This window comes from Hippopotamus amphibius, chromosome 12 (genome assembly GCF_030028045.1).
Source record: "Hippopotamus amphibius kiboko isolate mHipAmp2 chromosome 12, mHipAmp2.hap2, whole genome shotgun sequence".
Taxonomy (NCBI): domain Eukaryota; kingdom Metazoa; phylum Chordata; class Mammalia; order Artiodactyla; family Hippopotamidae; genus Hippopotamus; species Hippopotamus amphibius.
The window spans coordinates 74,780,371-74,801,887 of NC_080197.1; the positions used below are offsets into that span (position 1 = coordinate 74,780,371).

Below are 21,517 nucleotides of genomic sequence, written 5' to 3' on the forward strand. Positions count from 1 at the left end.
CAAGTACATCAGGAATACATCTACAAATGGAATAACTGTCACAGAGCACTTTCTGAATACTAGCAGAAGACCTTGGACTCCTAAAAGGACAAGAAAAATCCCCACACAACCATGTAGGATAAAAGAAAGAAAAAAAAGAAAAGAAGAAAAGGGAAGGGACAAGCACCCCTGGTGGGGAGCTGAAGGGGTCAGGCCTGGGCCTCTGGGGTGGGAGCACCAAGTCCAGGATGCTGGGCCACTAGAGAATTTCCAGCCCCAGGGACTATTAATCAGTGTCACCTCTCCCAGAGAGCTCCATCTCAACACTAAGACCCAGCTCCACCCAACTTCCTTCAGGCTCCAGTGTTGGATGCTTCATGCCGAACAACCAGCAAGACAGGAACATAGCCACACCCATCAGCAGACAAGCTGCCTAAAGTCATACTAAGCTCACAAACACCCCCAAACACACCCCCTGGCATGGCCCTTCACATCAGAGGGATAAGACTCAGCTCCTCTCACCAGGAAGCTTGCATAAGCCCCTGGACCACTCTCACCTACAAAGGGGCAGACACCAGAAGCAAGAGGAACTATGACCCTTCAGTCTGCAGAAAGGAGGCCACAAACTTAGAAAGTCAGACAAAATGAGAACACAGAGAAATATGTTGCAGATGAAGGAGCAAGATAAAAGCTTACAAGACCAAATAAATGAAAAGGAGTAGCAAGCTACCTGAAGAATAAATCAGAGTAATAAGAGTAAAGATGATCCAAGATCACAGAAATAGAATGGAGGCACAGATCAACAAGATACAAGAAATGTTTAACAAGGACCTAGAAGAACTAAACAACAAACAAACAGTGATAAACAATGCAATAACTGAAATGAAAAATACAATAGAAGGAGTCAATAGCAGAATAACTGAGGCAAAGAACAGATAAGTGAGCTGGAAAATAGAATGGTGGAAATAACTGCCACAGAATAGAATAAAGAAAAAAGAATGAAAAAGAAGTGAGGACAGTCTCAGAGACCTCTGGGACAACACTGAACACACCAACATTCACATTATGGGGGACCCAGAAGAAGAAGAGAAAGATAAAGGGTCTGAGAAAATATTTGAAGAGATTAGAGTTGAAAACTTTCCTAACATGGGAAATGAAATAGTCACCCAATTCCAGGAAGCACAGAGAATCCCATACAGAATAAACACAAGGAGAAACATGCTGAGACACATAGTAATCAAACTAACAAAAATTAAACACAAAGAAAAAATATTAAAAGAAAAAAAGGAAAAGCAACAAGTAACATACAAGGGAATCCCCATAAGGTTATCAGCTGATTATTCAGCAGAAACTCTGCAGGCCAGTACGGAGTGGCAGGACATTTTTAAAGTGATGAAAAAGAAAAATCTACAACCAAGAATAATCTACCCAGCAAGGACGTCATTCAGATTTGACAGAGAAATCAAAAGCTTTACAGACAAGCAACAGCTAAGAGAATTCAGCACCACCAAACCAGCCTTACAACAAACACTAAAGGAACTTCTCTAGGCAGGCAACACAAGAGAAGAAAAACATCTACAAAAACAAAGCCAACACAATTAAGAAAATGGTAATAGGAACATACATATCAATAATTATCTTGAATGTAAATGGATTAAATGCTCCAATTAAAAGACACAGACTGGGGGCTTCCTAGGTGGCGCAGTGGTTGAGAATCTGCCTGCCAATGCAGGGAACACGGGTTCGATCCCTGCTCCAGGAAGACCCCACATGCCGCAGAGCAACTAAGCCCATGCACCACAACTATTGAGCCTGCGCTTTAGAGCCCCGTGAGGCACAACTATTGAGCCCATGTGCTGCACCTACTGAAGCCCACACGCCTAGAGCCCGTGCTCCACAACAAGAGAAGCCACTGCAATGAGGAGCCCACACACCACAATGAAGAGTAGCCCCCACTCAACACAACTAAAAAAAGAAAGCCTGCACACAGCAAAAAAGACCCAACAGAGCCAATAAAATTAATTAATTAATTAATTAATTAATTAATTAAAAAAAAAGATCCCATATGCCAGATGGCGAAATAATATAAAAAAAAAAAAAAAGACACAGACTGGCTGAATGGATACAGAAACAAGACCTGTATGTATGCTGTCTACAAGAGACCCACTTCAGACATAGGGATGCATACAGACTGAATGTGAGGAGATGGAAAAAGATATTCCATGCAAAGGGAAGTCAAAAGAAAGCTGGAGTAGCACTACTCATATCACACAAAATAGACTTTAAAATAAAGACCATTACAAGAGACAAGGAAGGATACTACATAATGATCAAGGGATCAATCCAAGAAGAAGATATAACAATTATAAATATTTATGCACCCAACATAGGAGCACCTCAATACATAAAGCAAATGCTAACAGCCATAAAATGGGAAATCAACGGTAACACAATAATAGTGGGGGATTTTAACATCCCACTGACACCAATGGACAGATCATCCAGACAGAAAAGTATTAATGAAACACAAACCTTAAATGACACATTAGACCAAATAGACTTAATTGATATTTATAGAACATTCCATCTAGAAGCAGCAGAATACACTTTCTTTTCAAGTGCACACAGAGCATTCTCCAGGATAGATCACATCTTGGGTCACAAATCAAGCCTTGGTAAATTTAAGAAAATTGAAGTCATACCAAGCATCTTTTCTGACCACAACACTCTGAGATTAGAAATCAATCAGAGAAAAAAAAACTGTAAAAACACAAACACATGGAGGCTAAACAATATGCTACTAAATAACCAATGGATCACTGAAGAAATCAGAGAGGAAATAAAAAGTACCTAGAAACAAATGACAGTGAAGAGACAACGACCCAAAACCCATGGGATGCAGCAAAAGCAGTTCTAAGAGGGAAATTTATATCAATACAATCCTACCTCAAGAAACAAGAAAAATCTCCAACAAACAACCTAACTTTATACCTAAAGCAACTAGAGAAAGAAGAACAAAGAAAACCCAAAGTTAGTAGAAGGAAGGAAATCATAAAGATCAGAGCAGAAATAAATGAAATAGAAATGAAGAAAACTATAGGAAAGATGAATGAAACTATAAGCTGGCTCTTTAAGAAGATAAACAAAGTTGAAAAACCTTTAGCCAGAATCACCAAGAAAAAAAGGGAGAGGACCCAAATCAATAAAATTAGAAATGAAAAAAGAGACGTTACAACTGACACCACAGAAATACAAAAGATTACAAAAGACTACTAGAAACAACTATATGCTAGTAAAATGGACAACCTGGAAAAAATGGACAAATCCTTAGGTACAACCTTCCAAGACTGAACTAGGAAGAAACAGAAAATACAAATGACCAATCACAAGAAATGAAATTGAAACTGTGATTAAAAATCTTTCAACAAAAAAAGTCCAGGACCAGATGGCTTCACAGGTGAATTCTATCAAACATTTAGAGAAGAGCCAACACCTATCCTTCTTGAACTCTTCCAAAAAATTGCAGAGGGAGGAATATTCCCAAGCTCATTTTATTAGGCCACCATCACCTGATATCAAAACCAGACAAATATATCACAAAAAAAGAAAGCTACAGGCCAATATCACTGATGAACATAGATGCAAAAATCCTCAACAAAATACTAGCAAACAGAATCCAATGACACATTTAAAAGGATCATACATCATGATCAAGTGGGATTTATCCCAGGGATGCAAGGATTCTTCAATATATGCAAATCAATCAATGTGATACACCATATTAAAAAATTGAAGAATAAAAACTATATAATCATCTCCATAGATGCAGAAAAAGCTTTCGACAAAATTCAACACCCATTTATGATAAAAAAAAAAAAGCTCTCTAGAAAGTGGCCATAGAGGAAACCTAACTCAACATAATAAAGGCCATATATGACACATGCATAGCAAACATAATTCTCAATGGTGAAAAACTGAAAGCATTTTCTCTAAGATGAGGAACAAGACAAGAGTGTCCACTCTCACCACTATTATTCAACATAGTTTTGGAAGTCCTAGCCACTGCAATCAGAGAAGAAAAAGAAATAATAATTGCTGATCAAATTCTATCAAAAGACACAGACTCCCTGGATGGATAAATAAAATAGGCCCAACTATAGCTGCCTACAAGAGACTCACTTCAGCTTTAAGGACACACTGGCGAAAAGTGAAGGGATGGTAGAAGATATTTCATGCCAAGTAGAAACCAAAAAAGGTAAGAGGTAGCTATACTTATATCAGACAAAATAGACTTTAATTCAAATACAGTAGCAAGAGACAACAAAGGTCATTATATAGTAATTAAGAGGGCAAATTATCATGAGAATGTAATAATCATAAATACATAGACACTAAATATAACAGCACCTAAAATTTATTATCAACAGATACATCATTCAGACAGATAATAAATAAGGAAACAGCATTTGAAAAACATTATAAACCAAATGGACATAACAGACATAGACTATTTCATCCAACAGCAGCATTCTTCTCAAGTACACATCAAACATTTTCTAATATCATATGTTAGCAAATATGTTGAGATATCTCAACAACTTCAGTAATATAGAAATAATGCCAAATATATTTTCTGAACATAATTATTTGAAACTAGAAATCAACAACAGGAAAAAAGCTGGCAAATTAAATATGTAGAATAAAACACACAGTCCTAAACAACCAATAGATCAAAAAAGAAATTTAAAAGGAAATAACAATATCTTGACACAAATAAAAGTGGAAACACACATACCAACCCTATTGAATGCAGCTAAAGCAGTTCTAAGAGGGAAATTTATAGTGATAAATGCATACATTAAGTAAAAAGAAAGATCTCAAGCAACTTAACATCACACTTCAAAGAACTAGAAGAGAAGAACAAACTAAACCTAAAGCTAGCAGAGGAAGGAAATACCAAATATTAGGGAAGACAGAGATAGAGAAGGAAAACAATAGAGAAATTAATAAAACTAAGAGTTAGTTCTTTTAAAATATACACATAAATGATAAACCTTCAGCTAAACTAATTAAAAAAGAAAGAGAACACTCGAATAAATAAAATTTGATAGGAAAGAGGAGACATTGCAACTGACACTATAGAATAAAAAGGATCATAAGAGACTACAGTGAACAATCATATGTCAAAAAATTGAATAGCCAAGAAGAAATGGACCAATTCCTAGAAACATACAACCTACCAAGAGTGAATCATGAAAAACTGATAAATCAAAATAGCTCAATCATGAGAAAAGAGATAGAATCAGTAATTTTAAACCTCCCAATAAAGAGAAGTCCAGGACGATTTTTTTTATTGATGAGCACTACCAAATATTTAAAAAAGAAATCATGCTTATCTTTCTTAAATTCCTCAAAAAATTGAAGAAAGAGCATTCCCAAAATAGTGTTGTATGGCCAGCATTGACCTGATACCAAAACTATATAGGATACTACAAGAAAGAAAAGTTACAGGCTAATGTTCCTGATGAATATAAACACAAAAATTATCAACAAAATATCAGTCAACTGAATTCAACACCACATTAAAAGGATTATTCACCGTGAACAAGTGGCATTAATCCCTAGGATGCAAGGATGATTCAACATACGGAAATAAATAAATACATCACATTAATATAATCAAAGATAAAAATCATATGATCATCTCAATAGATACAGAAAATATCCTTAAATTAAAAAAAAAACTCTCAAAAACATTGGATATAGAAAGAATATTCCTCAACAAAACATAGACCATATATGAGAAGCACATAGCTAACATCACACACAATGGTGAAAAGTTGAAAACTTTTCCTCTAAGATCAGGAACAAGACAAGCATGTCGACTTTTACCACTCATTCCACATAGTACTGTAAGTCCAAGCCTGAGAAGGAAAGAAAGAAAGGAAGGAAGAAAGAAAGGAAGGAAGGAAGGAAGGAAGGAAGGAAGGAAGGAAGGAAGGAAGGAAGGAAAAGAAAAAGAAAAAAGAAAGAAAAAGAAAAGGAAGGAAGGAAGGAAGGAGGGAAGGAAGGGAGGAAGAAGGTCATCCAAATCAAAAAGAAAGAAGTAAATTTTCTCTGCTTGCAAATGACATAATACTATATACAGAAAACCCTAACACTCCATCAAAAAAAAAAAATGTTAGAACTAATAAACAAATTCAGGAAAGTCACAGGAGATGAAATCAACAAACAGAAATCAGTTGCATTTCTATACTCTAACAAAGAAAAATCTGAAAAAAAGAAAATAGATCGTGATTGCCATATATATTACTAATAAGAAAAAATATCAAATTGTACACTTTATGCAGTTTATTGTATGTCAATATATCTTTAAAAAAAAGAAAAGAATCTCATTAAAACTGCATCAAAGGGACTTCCCTGGTGGCACAGTGGTTAAGAATCCACCTGCCAATGCAGGGGACACGGGTTCGATCCCTGCTCCAGGAAGATCCCACATACCATGGAGCAACAAAGTCCATGCGCCAAAACTACAGAGCCTGCGCTCTAGAGCCTGTGAGCCACAACTATTGAGCCCTCATGGTGGACCTACTGAAGCCGGTGTGCCTAGAGCCCATCCTCCACAACAAGAGAAGCCACCGCAATGAGAAACCCATGCACCACAACAAAGAGTAGCCCTGCTCACCGCAGCTAGAGAAAGCCTGCATGCAGCAACAAAGACCCAACACAGCCAATAAATCATTAAATAAAATTATTTTAAAAAACTGCATCGGACTTCCTAGGTGGCGCAGTGGTAAAGAATCTGCCTGCCAATGCAGGGGACACGGGTTCGAGCCCTGCCCTGGGAAGATTCCACATGCCACGGAGCAACTAAGCCTGTGCGCCAAAAAAAAAAAAACAAACAAAAAACTGCATCAAAAACAATTACTTAGGAGTAAATTTAACCAAAGAAGTGAAAGATCTGTACACTAAAAACTATAAGGATGGTTCAATATAGTTGAAATGTCCATACTACCCAAAGCCATCTATAGATTCAATGCAATCCCAATGGCATTTTGCACGTAAATATAAAAAAACATAAAATTTGTGTGGATCCACAAAAGTACCAAACATCCAAAGCAATCTTTGAGAATGAAAGAGGATAGCTACAGTAATCAAACAGTACGGTAATGGTATGAAAATAGACATGTAGGCAAATAGAACAGAACTGAGAGCCCAAAAATAAACCCATTCAACTAATGTTTGACAAGAGAGCCTAGAATGTTCATGGGGAAGGGATAGTCTTTTCAATAAATGGTACTTGGAAAACTGGATGTTTATATGCAAAAGAATGAAACGACCTTAATTACACCATTCACAAAAATTAACTCAAAATGCATTTAAGGCATAAATCCACTTATGACTTGAAACCATAAAACTCCTAAGAATAAATGTAGATTAAAAAGCCCCTTGGAAAAAAAAAAAAAAAGCCCCTTGATATGGTTCTTGGCAATGATTTTTTAGATGTGATGCCTCAAGTACAGGCAACAAAAAAAAAAAAAGTGGGGGAGCACATCAAACTAAAAAGCTCCTGTAGAGCAAAAGAAACAATCCACAAAAAGAAAAGACAATATACAGAATGGAAAAATAATACTTGCAAATCATATAACTGATAAGAGAACAATATCTGAAATGTATCTGGGATTCATATGACTAAATGGCAAAAATATAACAAATAATCTAATCTTTACATGGGCAAAGGACATGAAGAGACATTCTTCCAAACATATGCAAATGGCCAACAGGTATATGAAAAGGTTCTCAACATCACTAATCATCAGAAAAATGAAAATCAAAACCACGAGCTATCATCTCACACCTCTTAGAATGGCTATCATCAAAAAGATAAGAGAGAACAAGCATTGGCAAGGACATGCATGATGTTGGTGAGGATATAAGTTGCTACTGTCACTATGAAAAATAGTATGGAGTTTCCTCAAAAAATTAAAAATAGAGCTACTATGCTATCCAGAAATTCCACTTCAAGTATGTCTTTGAAATCATATACATCATGATCTCAAAGCGATATCTGCACCCCCATGTTCATTACAGCATTATTCAGAATAATCAAGACATGGAAACAAGCAAAATATTCATTAACAACCAAAGCATAAGGAAAAAGTGATAAATATAAAGACATGCGTGTATCTGTAGACATAAGTATAAATATAGGTATAGATGATATAGATATCCATACAAGGGAATAATTATTCAGCCATAAGAATGAAGCAATGTCTGCCTTTGGGGACAACATGGATGGACCTGGAGGCATTATGCTAAGTGAAATAAGACAGAGATATACTGTATATGCTCACTTACATGTGTAATCCAAAAAACAATTGCACTCATAGCAACAAAGAGTAATTTGGTGGCTGCCTGGACACTGGGGGGGGGGGTGCAAAGGAATGGATGAAGGTGGTCAGAGTGTACAAACTTTCAGTTATCATGTGAATAAATTCTGGGGATATAACGTACAGCATGGGAACTGTAGTTAATAACACTGTATCATATACTTAGTTACTAATCAGTTGCTCTTAAAAATTCTCATCACACACACAAAAAGGTAACTAAGCGATGCGTTAACTAACCTTACTGTGGTAGTCATTTCATTATACACACACACAAACACACACACACACACACACACACACACAAACGAGGTTGAGTGAAAAATTATCCCCACTCCGGTTATATTAAAACTTCTGTTAAAACTACAGCCAGAGTCCAGATAATTTTTGTTTATCCATGTGTGTGTGTGTGTGTGTGTGTGTGTGTGTGTGTGTTTCAAATCATCACATTGTATACCTTACACAATATTATATGAAAATTATACCACAACAAAGCTGGAAAACATAGAAAGAAAATATATACATATATGGTACAAAGCTTTTGCCAATACAAGAAAATTTTGACAGAAAAATAATAGTTATGAACGCTCAGAATATATTTCTCAGCCTTTAGTAGTTGAAATAAACCGGGACTTCCCTGGTGGTGCAGTGGTTAAGAACCTGTCTGCCAATGCAGGGAACATAGGTTCGATCCCTGGTCTGGGAAGATCCCACATGCCACGGAGCAACTAAGCCCTTGTGCCACAACTACTAAGCCTGTGCTCTAGAGCCCGTGAGCCACAACAACTGAGCCCACATGCCGCAACTACTGAAACCCACTCTCCTATAGCCTGTGCTCCGCAACAAGAGAAGCCACCACAAAGAAAAGCCTGTGCACCACAACAAAGAGTAGCCCCCACTCGCTGCAACTAGAGAAAGCCCATGCACAACAATGAAGACCCAACACAGCCAAAAAATAAAATTATTTTTTAAAAATAGAATTTATATTAAAAAATAATTGAAATAAACTAAAATAAATCATGTTAATTCAAAGTGACATATAGTGAACATGTATGCATACATGCATTTATATACTAGGCATTATTAACAATACCATAAATTTTAAACAATAAACAACTTCATTTCCAGAATGTACGGTCTCAGTTTAAATTTTACTTCTTTAGGGAAAACTATGCTTCTCCCAGCTAGACTGAGTAACCTTGTTGGTGTCTCCACTGATGGCATTTATCAGAGTTTATTATAAATTCTTGTTTTGGTGCCGAGCCTCACTAGACTATAAGTTTTATGGGCCAGGGAACTTCATTCACCACCGCTAGGCATCTAGTGACCTGCAAAGAATATGGATTTAATACCCCACAAGCCCATCTTTAACTTAATAAGCATTTGTGAAATGAAAGTCTAAGTGAATTCCAAAAAGCAAATGTGGAAAAAGGCATACTTTAACATGTTTTTTTAAGTGGATTTAAATCAGTGAGAAAAGAAAAAGACATAATGCAAGAAAATATATTGGAAAAATAAAATAAAATTAGATATCACTTTTTATGACACAAACAACTTACACAGTTATTTAGTATTGACATACCTAGATATAGTTTAAATTTTTTTAAACAAAGATGAAATTATTTAACTTGAAGTAGAGAACCTTCTTAACAAGACGCTGAAAGCAAAAACCAAAAAAAACGGGAAGTTTTTATATATAATTGATATTAGAAACTTCCACGACTCTGAAAACAAAGAAAAGATAAAATGAAAACAAGAACGTGAGGGATGTATTTGCTGCCGACAAATGGAAAAACTCTATAGGGACAAGGACTCTGAACCCAAATTGCTTGGGTTCAAATCTTACCTGTGCTACTTATACCTGTCTCACTTAGGCAAGTAATTTAACTTGCTTTGCCCCAGTTTTCTGATCTTTTTTTTTGAGATAAAAAATATATTCTGCCCTGCAGGACTGTTGTACACTCACGTAAGTTCACATAAGTGAGTGCAGTGTAGGTATTCAGTGGTATAGTAGTCACAGTCGGCTCCCGTATATATCACGACAAAAGTGCCAAACATAACAAGGCAAAAAGGACAAATGTCATGAGCAACTAATGGAGTAAATGAAGGATTAAGTTAGCTAATATACACTAGTTTTTGCTTATAAAACTGCATAAGATTTAAAAACTTGATTAAAAGCAAATGCTGGTGAGGGTATGTGGAGACTAATATTCTCATACAATATTGGTGGAAATAAAAGTCAGTGCAGGTATTTCTGCAGGTAATTAATCTCTATATATCAAAAGCCTTAAGGGTATTCATAGCCTATAAAAGAGCAATTCCACTCATAGAATGTTATTAAGAGAAACAATCAAGAATGGTCCTTACACTTATTTACAGAGAAGTTAGGAGCAACTTTTTCCATAACAGCAAAAATGTTGAAAACTACTAAAAGCCTGATGAAATAAAATTTATATTTTAGGGCAGGGCAAGAAAAGTTAAACATGAAACTCTCTCTGTGTGTTTGTTCGGGCTTCCTCCCTCCTTCCTTAGTGTGCAGTGTCATCTGCATTACACATTAACCAGAACTTCCCAAGTATGGGAGTGCCTGCTCGTCCTTGAAGGTTAACTTCTTTTCCTTTCTTCCGACAATAGCAATGTAACTTGTTTAAAAGAATATATAGCGTTCTTTCCCAGCTCTGTAGGGGGTCATGGTGACTTGCTGCTTACCCGGACTATCTGTCCTATGTAAAATATCAGTATGTCATCTTCATGTACAATCCTTTGTCTCAAAAATGTATGTGACTGTGCCTTTGACGTCTAACAGGCAGAACAGTACCCAAAGCTTTCTGCAAATCTGCTTCCCAGGTTATTATCCTCAGTGGGGGTGGAATAAAATGCCCTTTTTTTCTCCTTAACTTGATCGTTAATTGAATTTTCATTAATATGCACAACACACGTGATTAGGTGGATATATTGCATTTCAATTATATAAGAAAATAATTGGAAGAGATTAAAATTTTTCATTTATCCCTGGAATATCCTATTATTTTTGTAACACTACAATAAAACATGTGGGAAGACATTCTGGAACCTTTTTGAAACATTGAAAATGTTGAAGTATGTGGGCCGAGCGATGGGATTCAGAATGTCCTGCTTGAGCAGTGGAGGAGCTGAGGGTGTGGGGCATGGAGACTAATATCACCCTGTTTGGTCCTGAGGGATGGCTGGTTAGCCAAAGACGGGTAAGATTCCTCAGAGGAGGAACAACCTAAGACAGGCACAGTCACAGAGGGGCCAACACGGGTGGGGCACAGACCCTTAATCCTTCTGAGAGAGGTCTCCTTCCCCCAGGGCTGCTTTGCTCTCCACACCCAGCTCAAATCAGGACCCAGGAGGCAAACAAAGATCATTGCCCCCAGTCATGTGAGGCCTTTGATTGTTTATGGGATTAACCTGGGAGTGTCAGACCCTTAGACTATGCCGAAAACTCAATAAAAGCAACGTGGGATTAATCAGCAGGGTCTTGATCCGAGAGGTCTTGAGCCCCCCGGTCCCACTTTTCTCTTCAGTCTGTGTTTGTGTCTTCTTCAAGCTTGCGGCACCTGTCACTCACCTCGAGTCGCCGAGCTGGTCTCGGCAAAAACATTTTTATTGTGTAAAAGAATAGTTAATGATATATAAAGATGTGCAAAATATATTCTTAACTTTTAAAAACAGGTTATGAAACAATATATACTGAATTATCTAATCTTAAGAGTCTATGTTTTTGTGTATAATGGCATAAATTGAGTTTGAGGGATAATTTTATGCCAGTGCCCATCGTGAATTTCAAAGTGGAGGCTCCTATAATGTGGGCCCAGCTCAGAAATCACCAGATGCTCAGAAAGGCCAAGATAATAATTTTATGAGGAGCAATTCCAATGAAGTATGATGTAGAAGAATACAATTTTAGTAAGATAACTCTGAATGGTGTTGTTTCAAAGAAAACGAAAAGAGTGCTTGCTTTGGAGAAATGGTCTTGCTTCTTAAGTAACTATTGAGGAAACTTCCTACAGTTTTTCCTAGTAAGAGGAGGGGGCCTCGTATCAGAATACACATTGTCTCTTCCCCTCATGGGACCAAAATCAAACTCTGCACTTCAAAGCAGCCAGGAGGAGACTCTTCACTAGCATCTGCGCAGCATTCGAGGGGCAGAGACAAGGAGGGATCAGGCTTCCCAGGGAGAGTTGGGGACTAGAGACTGAGGTCCAGCGGGATGACAGTGAGCACTGAAAGGAGGCAGGGTTGTACTGAGTCTCTGCTGGATCAACACCCAAATCTGAAAGAGCCGCCTCCTCCAGGCTGAAGATGAGATTTTCTGCTGCCCCATCTCTGATGCCTGCCGTCCTCTTGCCCAGTGGAAACCAGCCCCCAGGGAGGGACAGAAGAGGGCAGGAGAGAAAAAAGACACCCTACAGCATTCACAGCAGACCCTAGGGAGCAGAAAGGACCATCCCAGGACCCCAGCATGTCAGAAGACAATTCACGGGGACTGGGCCAGGGACTCGGGAACTTTATACAAATGGTGCTGTGCATAGGTTACTCTCTATAAACAAGAGGTCCCCTCTCCCGGCTGCAGGTCCCTCTGCTCCACATGGATACCTGGTGGGAACAGGTGAGGCCAGGAGGCAGAGCCTCCCACAGAGCCCAGTGCTGGGCAAACACTGAAATAGGCAGAGGGGAGGCCGTGGGGTTGGAGGAGAGGAGCCAGAGAAAAGCAGGCAGGTGCACGATTATCTACGATCTGGTTACAGGCAGCTGACATGACACCCAGCCGTGTGGGCACCCTGTGTGTCTCACAGCCCAACGGACTCAGTCACTCCTCGGCAGCCCTGTTCCTCTCACAGAGACAGGCTGCACATGCTCCTCACACACCGTACGCACCCTACGCACACACCCTACACACACACACTCACACACACACAAGCACAGAGCCTAAAGGAGCATAAATGCATAAAACACGGGAATCCCAGGGGCAGTGTCTACGCAGCAGGGAACAGCCCAGAGTCCCAGCTGAGGTCAGTCGCTGGACCTTCCCCACACTGGAGCCAATGGGACTCATGGAAGCTCCCTGAAAACAAGGGAGATGGTGGAGGGGACGGAAGCTGACCTCCCTCAGTCCACACCAAACATCATTTCTCTGTAAAATCTGCCACTATGACCAGTCGACCCTCCACAGGACAGGGACCAATATTCACAGTCAGTGTGGTTCCATTTTGGTCAAAAACACAGGGTCTACACTGAGGCTGCGGCTCCAGAACTCCAGAGACCTTTCCCTTTACCAAGGCATCCACTCCCTGCTGTTGACCCCAGGAAAGAGGGGCAGTTCTTACCTTGACCACCCACCACGGTGCTGAGGAGGAGGAAACAGAGTCCCTGAAGGGAGAGGTGTCCATGGAGAGCCATGCGGACTCCAAGTCATCAAGGTCACAGTCCCAGCTGTAAAATCACCCTGTGAGGAGGCATCAGGGCATCAACACAGGTCTATATAGACCCATCCCCTGACATCCTCCCTACTGAGAGCCAATAGCAACACCTTTTACCATTTCAGATGCTATAGGAGGCTTCATCTGCCAGTTTCTGAAGCTCAAACACCAATTAGCTTCTGAATCTTCAACATCTCCTTATATGAGCAACATGGGCCCTTGACCTCCTGCTTCCGTGGGTCCTTAAGAACCAGGCCCCCATGATGGGGACTGGCGTAGAGAAGTTGCATCAAAAAGCATGAGTGGCTTTCTCTCCCCTGATCGTCCTGGCTGATGGCCGCAGACTGTGAGATCTCGCAGGGTCAGGGTGTGGGATCAGGTTGCCCGTGGAGAATATTTTTGGTGGATCAAGCATTGATCTTCCCCGTGACTTAGCTCAGGGCCAAAGCAGAGAACTACAAGAAGGCTTGAAATACAGGAATAATTATCATGTCAGCAGAAGATGAGGACCAGCAGCATAGGATTCACAGGTGAATGTGGAAGGGGTGAGGTGGGAACCAGCAGGTTGAGGGGATGAGATGGTTAGTCTTTCCCCCCTTCTCACAATGACCTGGAGATGGGTTTCTAGAGCACAGAGGGGCTCATAGCGACACAGGGCTTTGACAGAACCTAACATTTCCCCATCAGGATCCTTCTTAGCCCCTAAGACCACTCTGTCCAGCAGGCACATGTCAGCTGGGGCTAAATCCTCCTTCTCCAGGATGAGAGGGGGTGTAGTCTTCAGGGTATTTACGCATCCGATCCCCTCCTCTCTGTGCAGCTGCCCAGGGCCAGCAGTCTTGCCCTGAGAGCCGGATGGGGCTCAGGGGTCAAAGCCACCTGGCTGGTGCACTTGTACCATTTTTCTTCCTGCAAAACACAGGCTCAGTGCAGTGATTAGAATGTGTGCAGGCAGAACCCCCTTTAGACTCAGTCCAGAAAGGCCCTGCCTTGGAAGCTGCATTTTAGAGGACACTGCCCAGGATACCCCCCAGCCAGCCCACCATGAGGGAGAGAACTCCATGAGCAGAGTGGACAGGCACAGTCACATGGGGTCAATGCCATCCCCCTGCTAGACCAATCTGGGTCACAGAACAAGGAATTCCATGCCCAGATGGAGCCCAGCCTGCTTCAAGACCAGCATCAGCCTCTTCCCAACACGTCCTCCCCAGAGGGGACAACGAGTGGGCAACCCTGGTCCTGAGGGTGACCAAGGGCCTGCTGTTTGCTGTGGAGGTGGGGCTGTGGTTTAGACCAGGGCTTCTCAAAGTGTGGTCTGCCTGCAAGGAGCAGAAGCATCACCTTGGAGCTTGTTAGAAATGAGAGTTCTCAGGCCACACCCAGGCCTAGCAAATAGACTCTGTGTGTCACAAACTTTCCAGGTTCTTCTCCTGCACGTCAGGGTTTGAAGGTGCTGGTTTATAAGGAACAAAGATGCACAGACTGGGTGCAGCGTCTGCTCTCTGACTGTGTGGGAGGTGAGGGAAAAGGGAAGAGGAGGAGGGCAGGCCTCAGGCTGCCTCTCTCTGCAAGGCCGCATTCTAACCTAGATTTCCAGCCTCAGGTTTCTCTGAGCGGACAGGGGATTGGAGTAGCTTTTGGGCAGAGGTCACCTGCCTCAGACTGGGGAGCATGAGGAAACATCTGCAGCTTCAGCACTCAGGACAAAAGGGGCCCAAATCCTCCTTCAAAATAATGTTCTTCTCTTGAAAGTATGATCCCTTTAATATCCACAATGTGCTGAAAGGGGCCAAGTGCCATGCAACCAAGTCTAATGTATTTCTTTTGCAAATTCTGTAGTTAGTAGGCTTGAGAATTTCATCTCTGCTACATTTTGATGTCTTGGTTGAAACTCAGCTTAAAATTTTACTCCAGGAGCAAAACAGAGCTATCAGATGAACAGTGGATGTGCCCATGCTAAGATTGTTAAGCCAGAGAACGCCCTTACTGGTTATACAACAGGCTGATCTCCTGAAAGGCATATAATGTTGTCTCATTGAAAGGGAAGGTACATGCATCTTTGATGGAAAGATAGGTTTGTATGCTTGAAGATTTTGAAGCCATTAAAACTTCGAACTAAATATTCAACTTCCCCTATTCATTAAATAGGTTTTCAATCATTTCATACCATCTCCTCCTCTACTCTTGTGGGTTACAGGTAGAAGATGCTTTGGCCACATTCAGGAAATATGCAGTATATCTGACAGTTGCAGTTCCCAATGTAAATTAATAAAAATGTTATTCTGATTTAAAATTTAAATTGTTTTATGGCAATTGCAGTTGGTAGACATCTCATATCCTTTTGAAAATAAGAACACATTAACACTTAGCTTCCTCAATGGTAATAATTTATCAATCACTACCAGAGAGGAAAAGGAGAAAAGAATGAGGATACAGAGGAAGGTGGAGAGGAAAATTCCATATCCTCAATTTTACGTAATTAATGTTACCATAAATCTTTTCACATAAGTTTTGTGCACATTTCAGATTATTTACTTGTAATACGTAACCAGAAAGGGAGTTATTGTTGTTACTAATATTATTATAATTGCAGAAAAGGAATTTATAATTAGTCAACTGACAAAAATATTCAATTTTTTACATTGTTATGTAGTATCTAGAAATCTCTTGTCCTCTGAATCACTCAACCTTTAAAGGAGGAAAAAGAAAAAATAAACCTCTCGCTTTCATCCCACCCCAGGTCTAGGTCACTCTCTCTTCCAGGAGGCCTGGGGTGAGAGGTGTTCCAGGCAGAGGAGACTCTTGTGTTGGTGTCTCCCTGCAGCCTCCACCTCTGCCCTTTCCCAGAGCTCCCTGCCTGCCCGTAACTCAAGTAGACATGGAATCTTCCGTGGTCCTTGATGGATTCTAGACTTCTGAGTTCCAAATACTTAAATGATTAATTTTTCAAAGAAAGTACAGGGTCAAACTGTAATCCACTCACTCTGTTAGTGAACTTGTCCAGTGCCTGAGGCATCAGCTTCTACATGGATGCTGCTTCTCTAATAGTATCAGTTTCCACTTTGCATGTGCTGCAGTTTATAGGATCGCCACAAGGTGGCGGAGCTTGGAATTCCTGGAAGCCAGAGTGAAGTAAAATTTCATTGCTTGGTTTTTGTTTTTTTTAAAAAGATCACAGTGAATATCTATGTGATATTTAAACATCCTAGAATGGGTCATTGGTGAATACATCAGACTCTTTGTTTGAACTATCAAGGAATTAATGAAAATAGAATATAGACACTAAAAAAATATTTAAATAGATGAGATGATAGATTAATGATGGTGGTGGTGACAGAAAGACAGACAGATAATAGATGGGTACTTAGGTGCAGAGACACAATAACTATATATAAGGGGACTATTTAGACATGCTAAATTCTTTTCCTTTTTTTTGCATTCATTTTCTGTGAAATATCCCTTTCAGGCAGTCACTAAATGATGCTTCAGGAGAGAGAGAGAGATTGCTGTTACAGGAAATAAAGAGAAAGGAGAAGTTATCATTTAACTATAACCCTCAAAAATAGGATTTTGGGATCCTGAGAAGAAAATAAATAGTTTTGAAAAACTAAAGTTTTCTAAACTTCGAATTATTCCCCTTTATATATTGAGAATTTGGTTTGGTGGGATTCAGAACACAGTCGTATGATAAACCATAACTAAAGAAGATGCAAAATATAATTTAAGGGAACTGCTCCAGACAGAAAGGGGAAATAGAAAGTCTTCTGCTAGAGGGTGGCTGCAAGCGACGGGGCAAAGAAGAGGCATGTGAAACAGAAAAGAGAAGGGGTACAGGCTGCCTGAAAACATCAGTGACCCACCTCCTTTATTCTGCATTTAGGAAGAAAGCTGGTGACAAAATGGAAGCCCAGATGAGTTGAGGGGAAAGATCAAAGCAAAAAGGACTTTTGCCCAGTTTAGCCACTGATGCCTTGTTCTGGTTTCCACTGATCACAGAAGCTCCCAGATGCTCCCAGAAAATAGCCCTGGGATGAGTATAGAGACTGAGAAGGGCAGTGAGGGGATATGAGATAGTGACAAAATTCAAGGTCACTAACATGCTACCCCCACTCCTCACACCCCCTCAGGCTCGGAGTTACCCTGATATATCCTATGGTCCACACAAGCCCACCCTGTGGCCCCCTCACCCTGACTCTCAACATTTCAGCATGCAGACTTGGGAACGAAGCTTCCTGTGACACAAACACCCCTGAGTCCCCACCAGACATCAGAGATAGCATCACGCCCTCCCCATCCCACACCTGAAGGTCTCAGTGGGACCAACCCTGAGGGCAGCTGCGGGTCAGTCCACAGCCCTGTCACATCCCCACCAGAAGGACCCCCTCATCCAGGTCAGCAGACACAGCTTCTCTGTTCCTGCCAGGCCCTTCCTTTCCCCTTGAGACTTGGGCACAGGGAAACAGAGAAAAGACAATGAGCACATGTATTTCTCCTCCGCAACAGTCTAACATCTACCCACTAATTTTCTAAGAATCACTTTCTTGTCATCTGATTCTCTCACTCCCAAGCCCCATGGCTGTACCTGAGCCCATCTCCTTCTATATCTGAACCCTTAACACATTAATGATAATGACTGATTATAAATATCAGAACTTGAATTTAAACTCTTGGAACCAGGATCTGCTCAGTCTTTCAGAGTTGATGCTATACTCCTTCTAGGGCCCAGATTTAATATTCATTACCCAGTTTTGGACTCCACACCATCACCAGAAACCATCAGCCAGACACCTAGAACACAGGATGTGCTTCCTGGCATCCAGGCATCCCTTTCCACAGGATGACATAGGGATGCATTTAGGGAACCAGGTACACATGGTCTCACTTACCTCAGAATTCAGATCTCACAGAGAAGACACTGTTAAGAGTCCCAGACCCTGTTTTAGGGGAGGGATGGGCTGGAAAGGAGGGGCTAACTCAGGGCTGGCATGCTGTCCCCAAGCAGCCCCCTAAACCCCAGAGCTTGGGGTGCAGGGTCACCATGGACCAACTCACCCTCTGATGAAGGTAAGTCTTCTTTGACACATAAAGAAATATCAGTGTATGATCTTGTCAAAGATTTGAAAAGAAGGAAAGTTTTAGAGACAACACCAACCAGCTGGGTCCCACAGTGAACTTGGGAGAGTGCAGTGCAGTGGGCAGGAGAACAGACTCGGGAGCCAGGCTGCCTTGTCTTGACTCATCACTCAGCCACATATCACGTGTGCCACCTTGAACAGGGTTCTTAAACTCTCTGTGTATGGGCTTCATCTGTAAAAGAAGAGTTATGGTCGGGCCTAGATGAGAGAGTTTGGGTGAGGATTAAGTGAGTTGGCATTAGTAAGTGATAAGTGCTGGCTAGTAGTGGTACTTAGCAGTAGTAGAGAAGTCGTATTAGGGCATCTCTCTCCATCCCATCCCAGGAATCACAGGACTCTAGAACAGGAAATTAAATTCTGTTACGTCAAGCCTTGACTGGAGCCTGTCAATTTCTACTGGGAAACCACAGTTGTGTGATGATAATTGGCACCAATCAGAGTTGTGAGCCTTCTACAAATGTCCCCGCCCTCTTTTGTGCCCCCATTCTACTGTTCATGAAACTCTACCATCTGTAACCATTTCATGAACTCCATTGTTTACCTGCCAATCTTACTTTATAAGCTTGAATGTTCTTGGTAGAAATTCTGTGTCTAATTCACCTCCATATGCCCAATGCCTGGCTAATTAAAAATCCCAAACTGTGTCTATTGAATACATGAATGAATGAATGAATGAATGAATGAATAGCACTCTGCAGGGTGTTTTACACAAATCATTCCAATCAAAAAGAACTGTTTTGAGAACATAACTCAACTTGTTGTGAGGACTTAACAGCACAATGCAAGTTGCATCATTTGTGTAATGATATTACAATTCTATTAAATGGTAAGAGCTATGCATGCCTCACTACAGCATGTTTCTGCAATGAACGGAATAAATTCCAATATCCAGAAACAAACGCAGCCCCATTCCCAGAGCAGTGCTGGGACAGCCATACCTGAAAATTTATAGATGCTGCAAGTGTCTTTGTGTATCAAAAGACACAGAAGACAAACCACAGCATACTGACAGGTGAAGACCTTGAAGCCTCATGTTCTGGTCTTAATCAGATATGGCCAAGTGGGCAGGATGTTTACATACTTATCATTTGGCACATTTTCAATTAAAACCACACATGACTGTAACAGGAAGAAAATTTTGTTGTAAAAAATTTAGTTCAACAGCTTATACACTGAATTAGAAGTGCAGAAGTAAAGAGTGGAAAGAATTCTGTTCTTTTACTTGGGATAACTGTTTGATTGGCCTTGTGGATTTTAAAACAATACAATATGTTACAACAATATTGTAATGTGCCATTATTATTACCAATTTACACATGAGAAAATGGAGGTTAAGTAAGCTCTTTGCTAGGGAAGTTTATAATTAAACATCCATGCTTGAGGAATAGTTCCTTAGGACCAATCAGAAACAGGGTGACTAAAATACAAAATATTCTTTTTGAATTAAAAATGATCTATACAACATTAAAAGGAAATTGTTAATTGAGTTGTTGCACCAAAGCGTTGGAGACCCACCTCACCATCTGTGTTCCTTGCATGGATGGTACAAGGGTGAGTAAAGTCTCCTTTACCAAAGACCACTTCATCACTAGGGCATTAAAGAAAGAGCAAGGTCATGAGCTGGCTGAGGTCCAGCCCATCATCCCTGTTCAGCTCTTTGCAGTCCATGACCAGCAACATCTAGCAAAGAGCTTGGCACTGAATTGGCCTCATTCATTTCTCCACAGGTCCAGCACCTGATGCCCAGAGACCAGACCAGATCAAAGCTACTAAATCAAAGACAAGCAGTTACTAAGTGCAGAGCATGCAGACTAAGGACCCTGCTTCACTGCCATGGAACAGTAAGAAGTCCCTTTGTCCTGGACACCATCTTTGTGAGGAGAAACAGAGAAGATGCTTCCTAAAAACAGGAAAATCAATCTCAACAGGAAATTTGAACCTATAATTGACAAGATAAATTATTACTGAGCTAACTTGAAGGACACATTTTAAATGAGAGCAGCTGTGTTAACTTTATGGAAACTTTTAATCCACACCAAAATCCCTTGCTAGTGAGCAAGATGAAATCAGTTATAAAAGCAGACAATACTACATTTATGCACACTTGAATTCTAGAGGACACATTTTCAAACCCATTACAGATAGATTATTTATAAATCTGCCCATTTTTATAAATGCACAGGGCTGTCACCTCTGTGGTGCTCTTGCTTATGCTTCCAGCTCAAAATTACTGCCATTTCTATTTAGTCTATAAAAACTTGCTTACTGTCTCCAAAATGGGAGCTTCTTGAGAGCAAGGACTGTGTCTTATTCTTCAATGTATCTTTATGGCCCGGTAAAGACACATAGTAAGAGCTTAAGCAATATTGGATAATTAAAAAATGAATGCATGAACAAAGGCTGAAAATAACCCTGCAGTTAGTGACTATGGGGGCAGGGGAAGGGAAGTGGGGAACCGAGGAGACACAAATCTGACTAATCACACTCTTCACACACTAAAATAGATGTAAGGAGTCAGAAACACAGCAGCTAAAGGAATCAAATAGAAAATGCCTTCAAATCCCACCCT

The 21,517-nt window shown here is 40.4% G+C and overlaps 1 protein-coding gene across 1 annotated transcript in view; it reads right to left on the reverse strand.

The window, feature by feature from the left end:
• Positions 1-21,517, reverse strand: part of LOC130834045 (uncharacterized) — a 491,328-nt gene that overhangs the window by 341,163 nt on the left and 128,648 nt on the right. Inside the window, 2 exon segments of the mRNA XM_057704144.1 lie at positions 13,721-13,763; positions 14,418-14,657. Of these exon segments, the coding sequence (XP_057560127.1) occupies positions 13,721-13,763; positions 14,418-14,657 (283 nt within the window).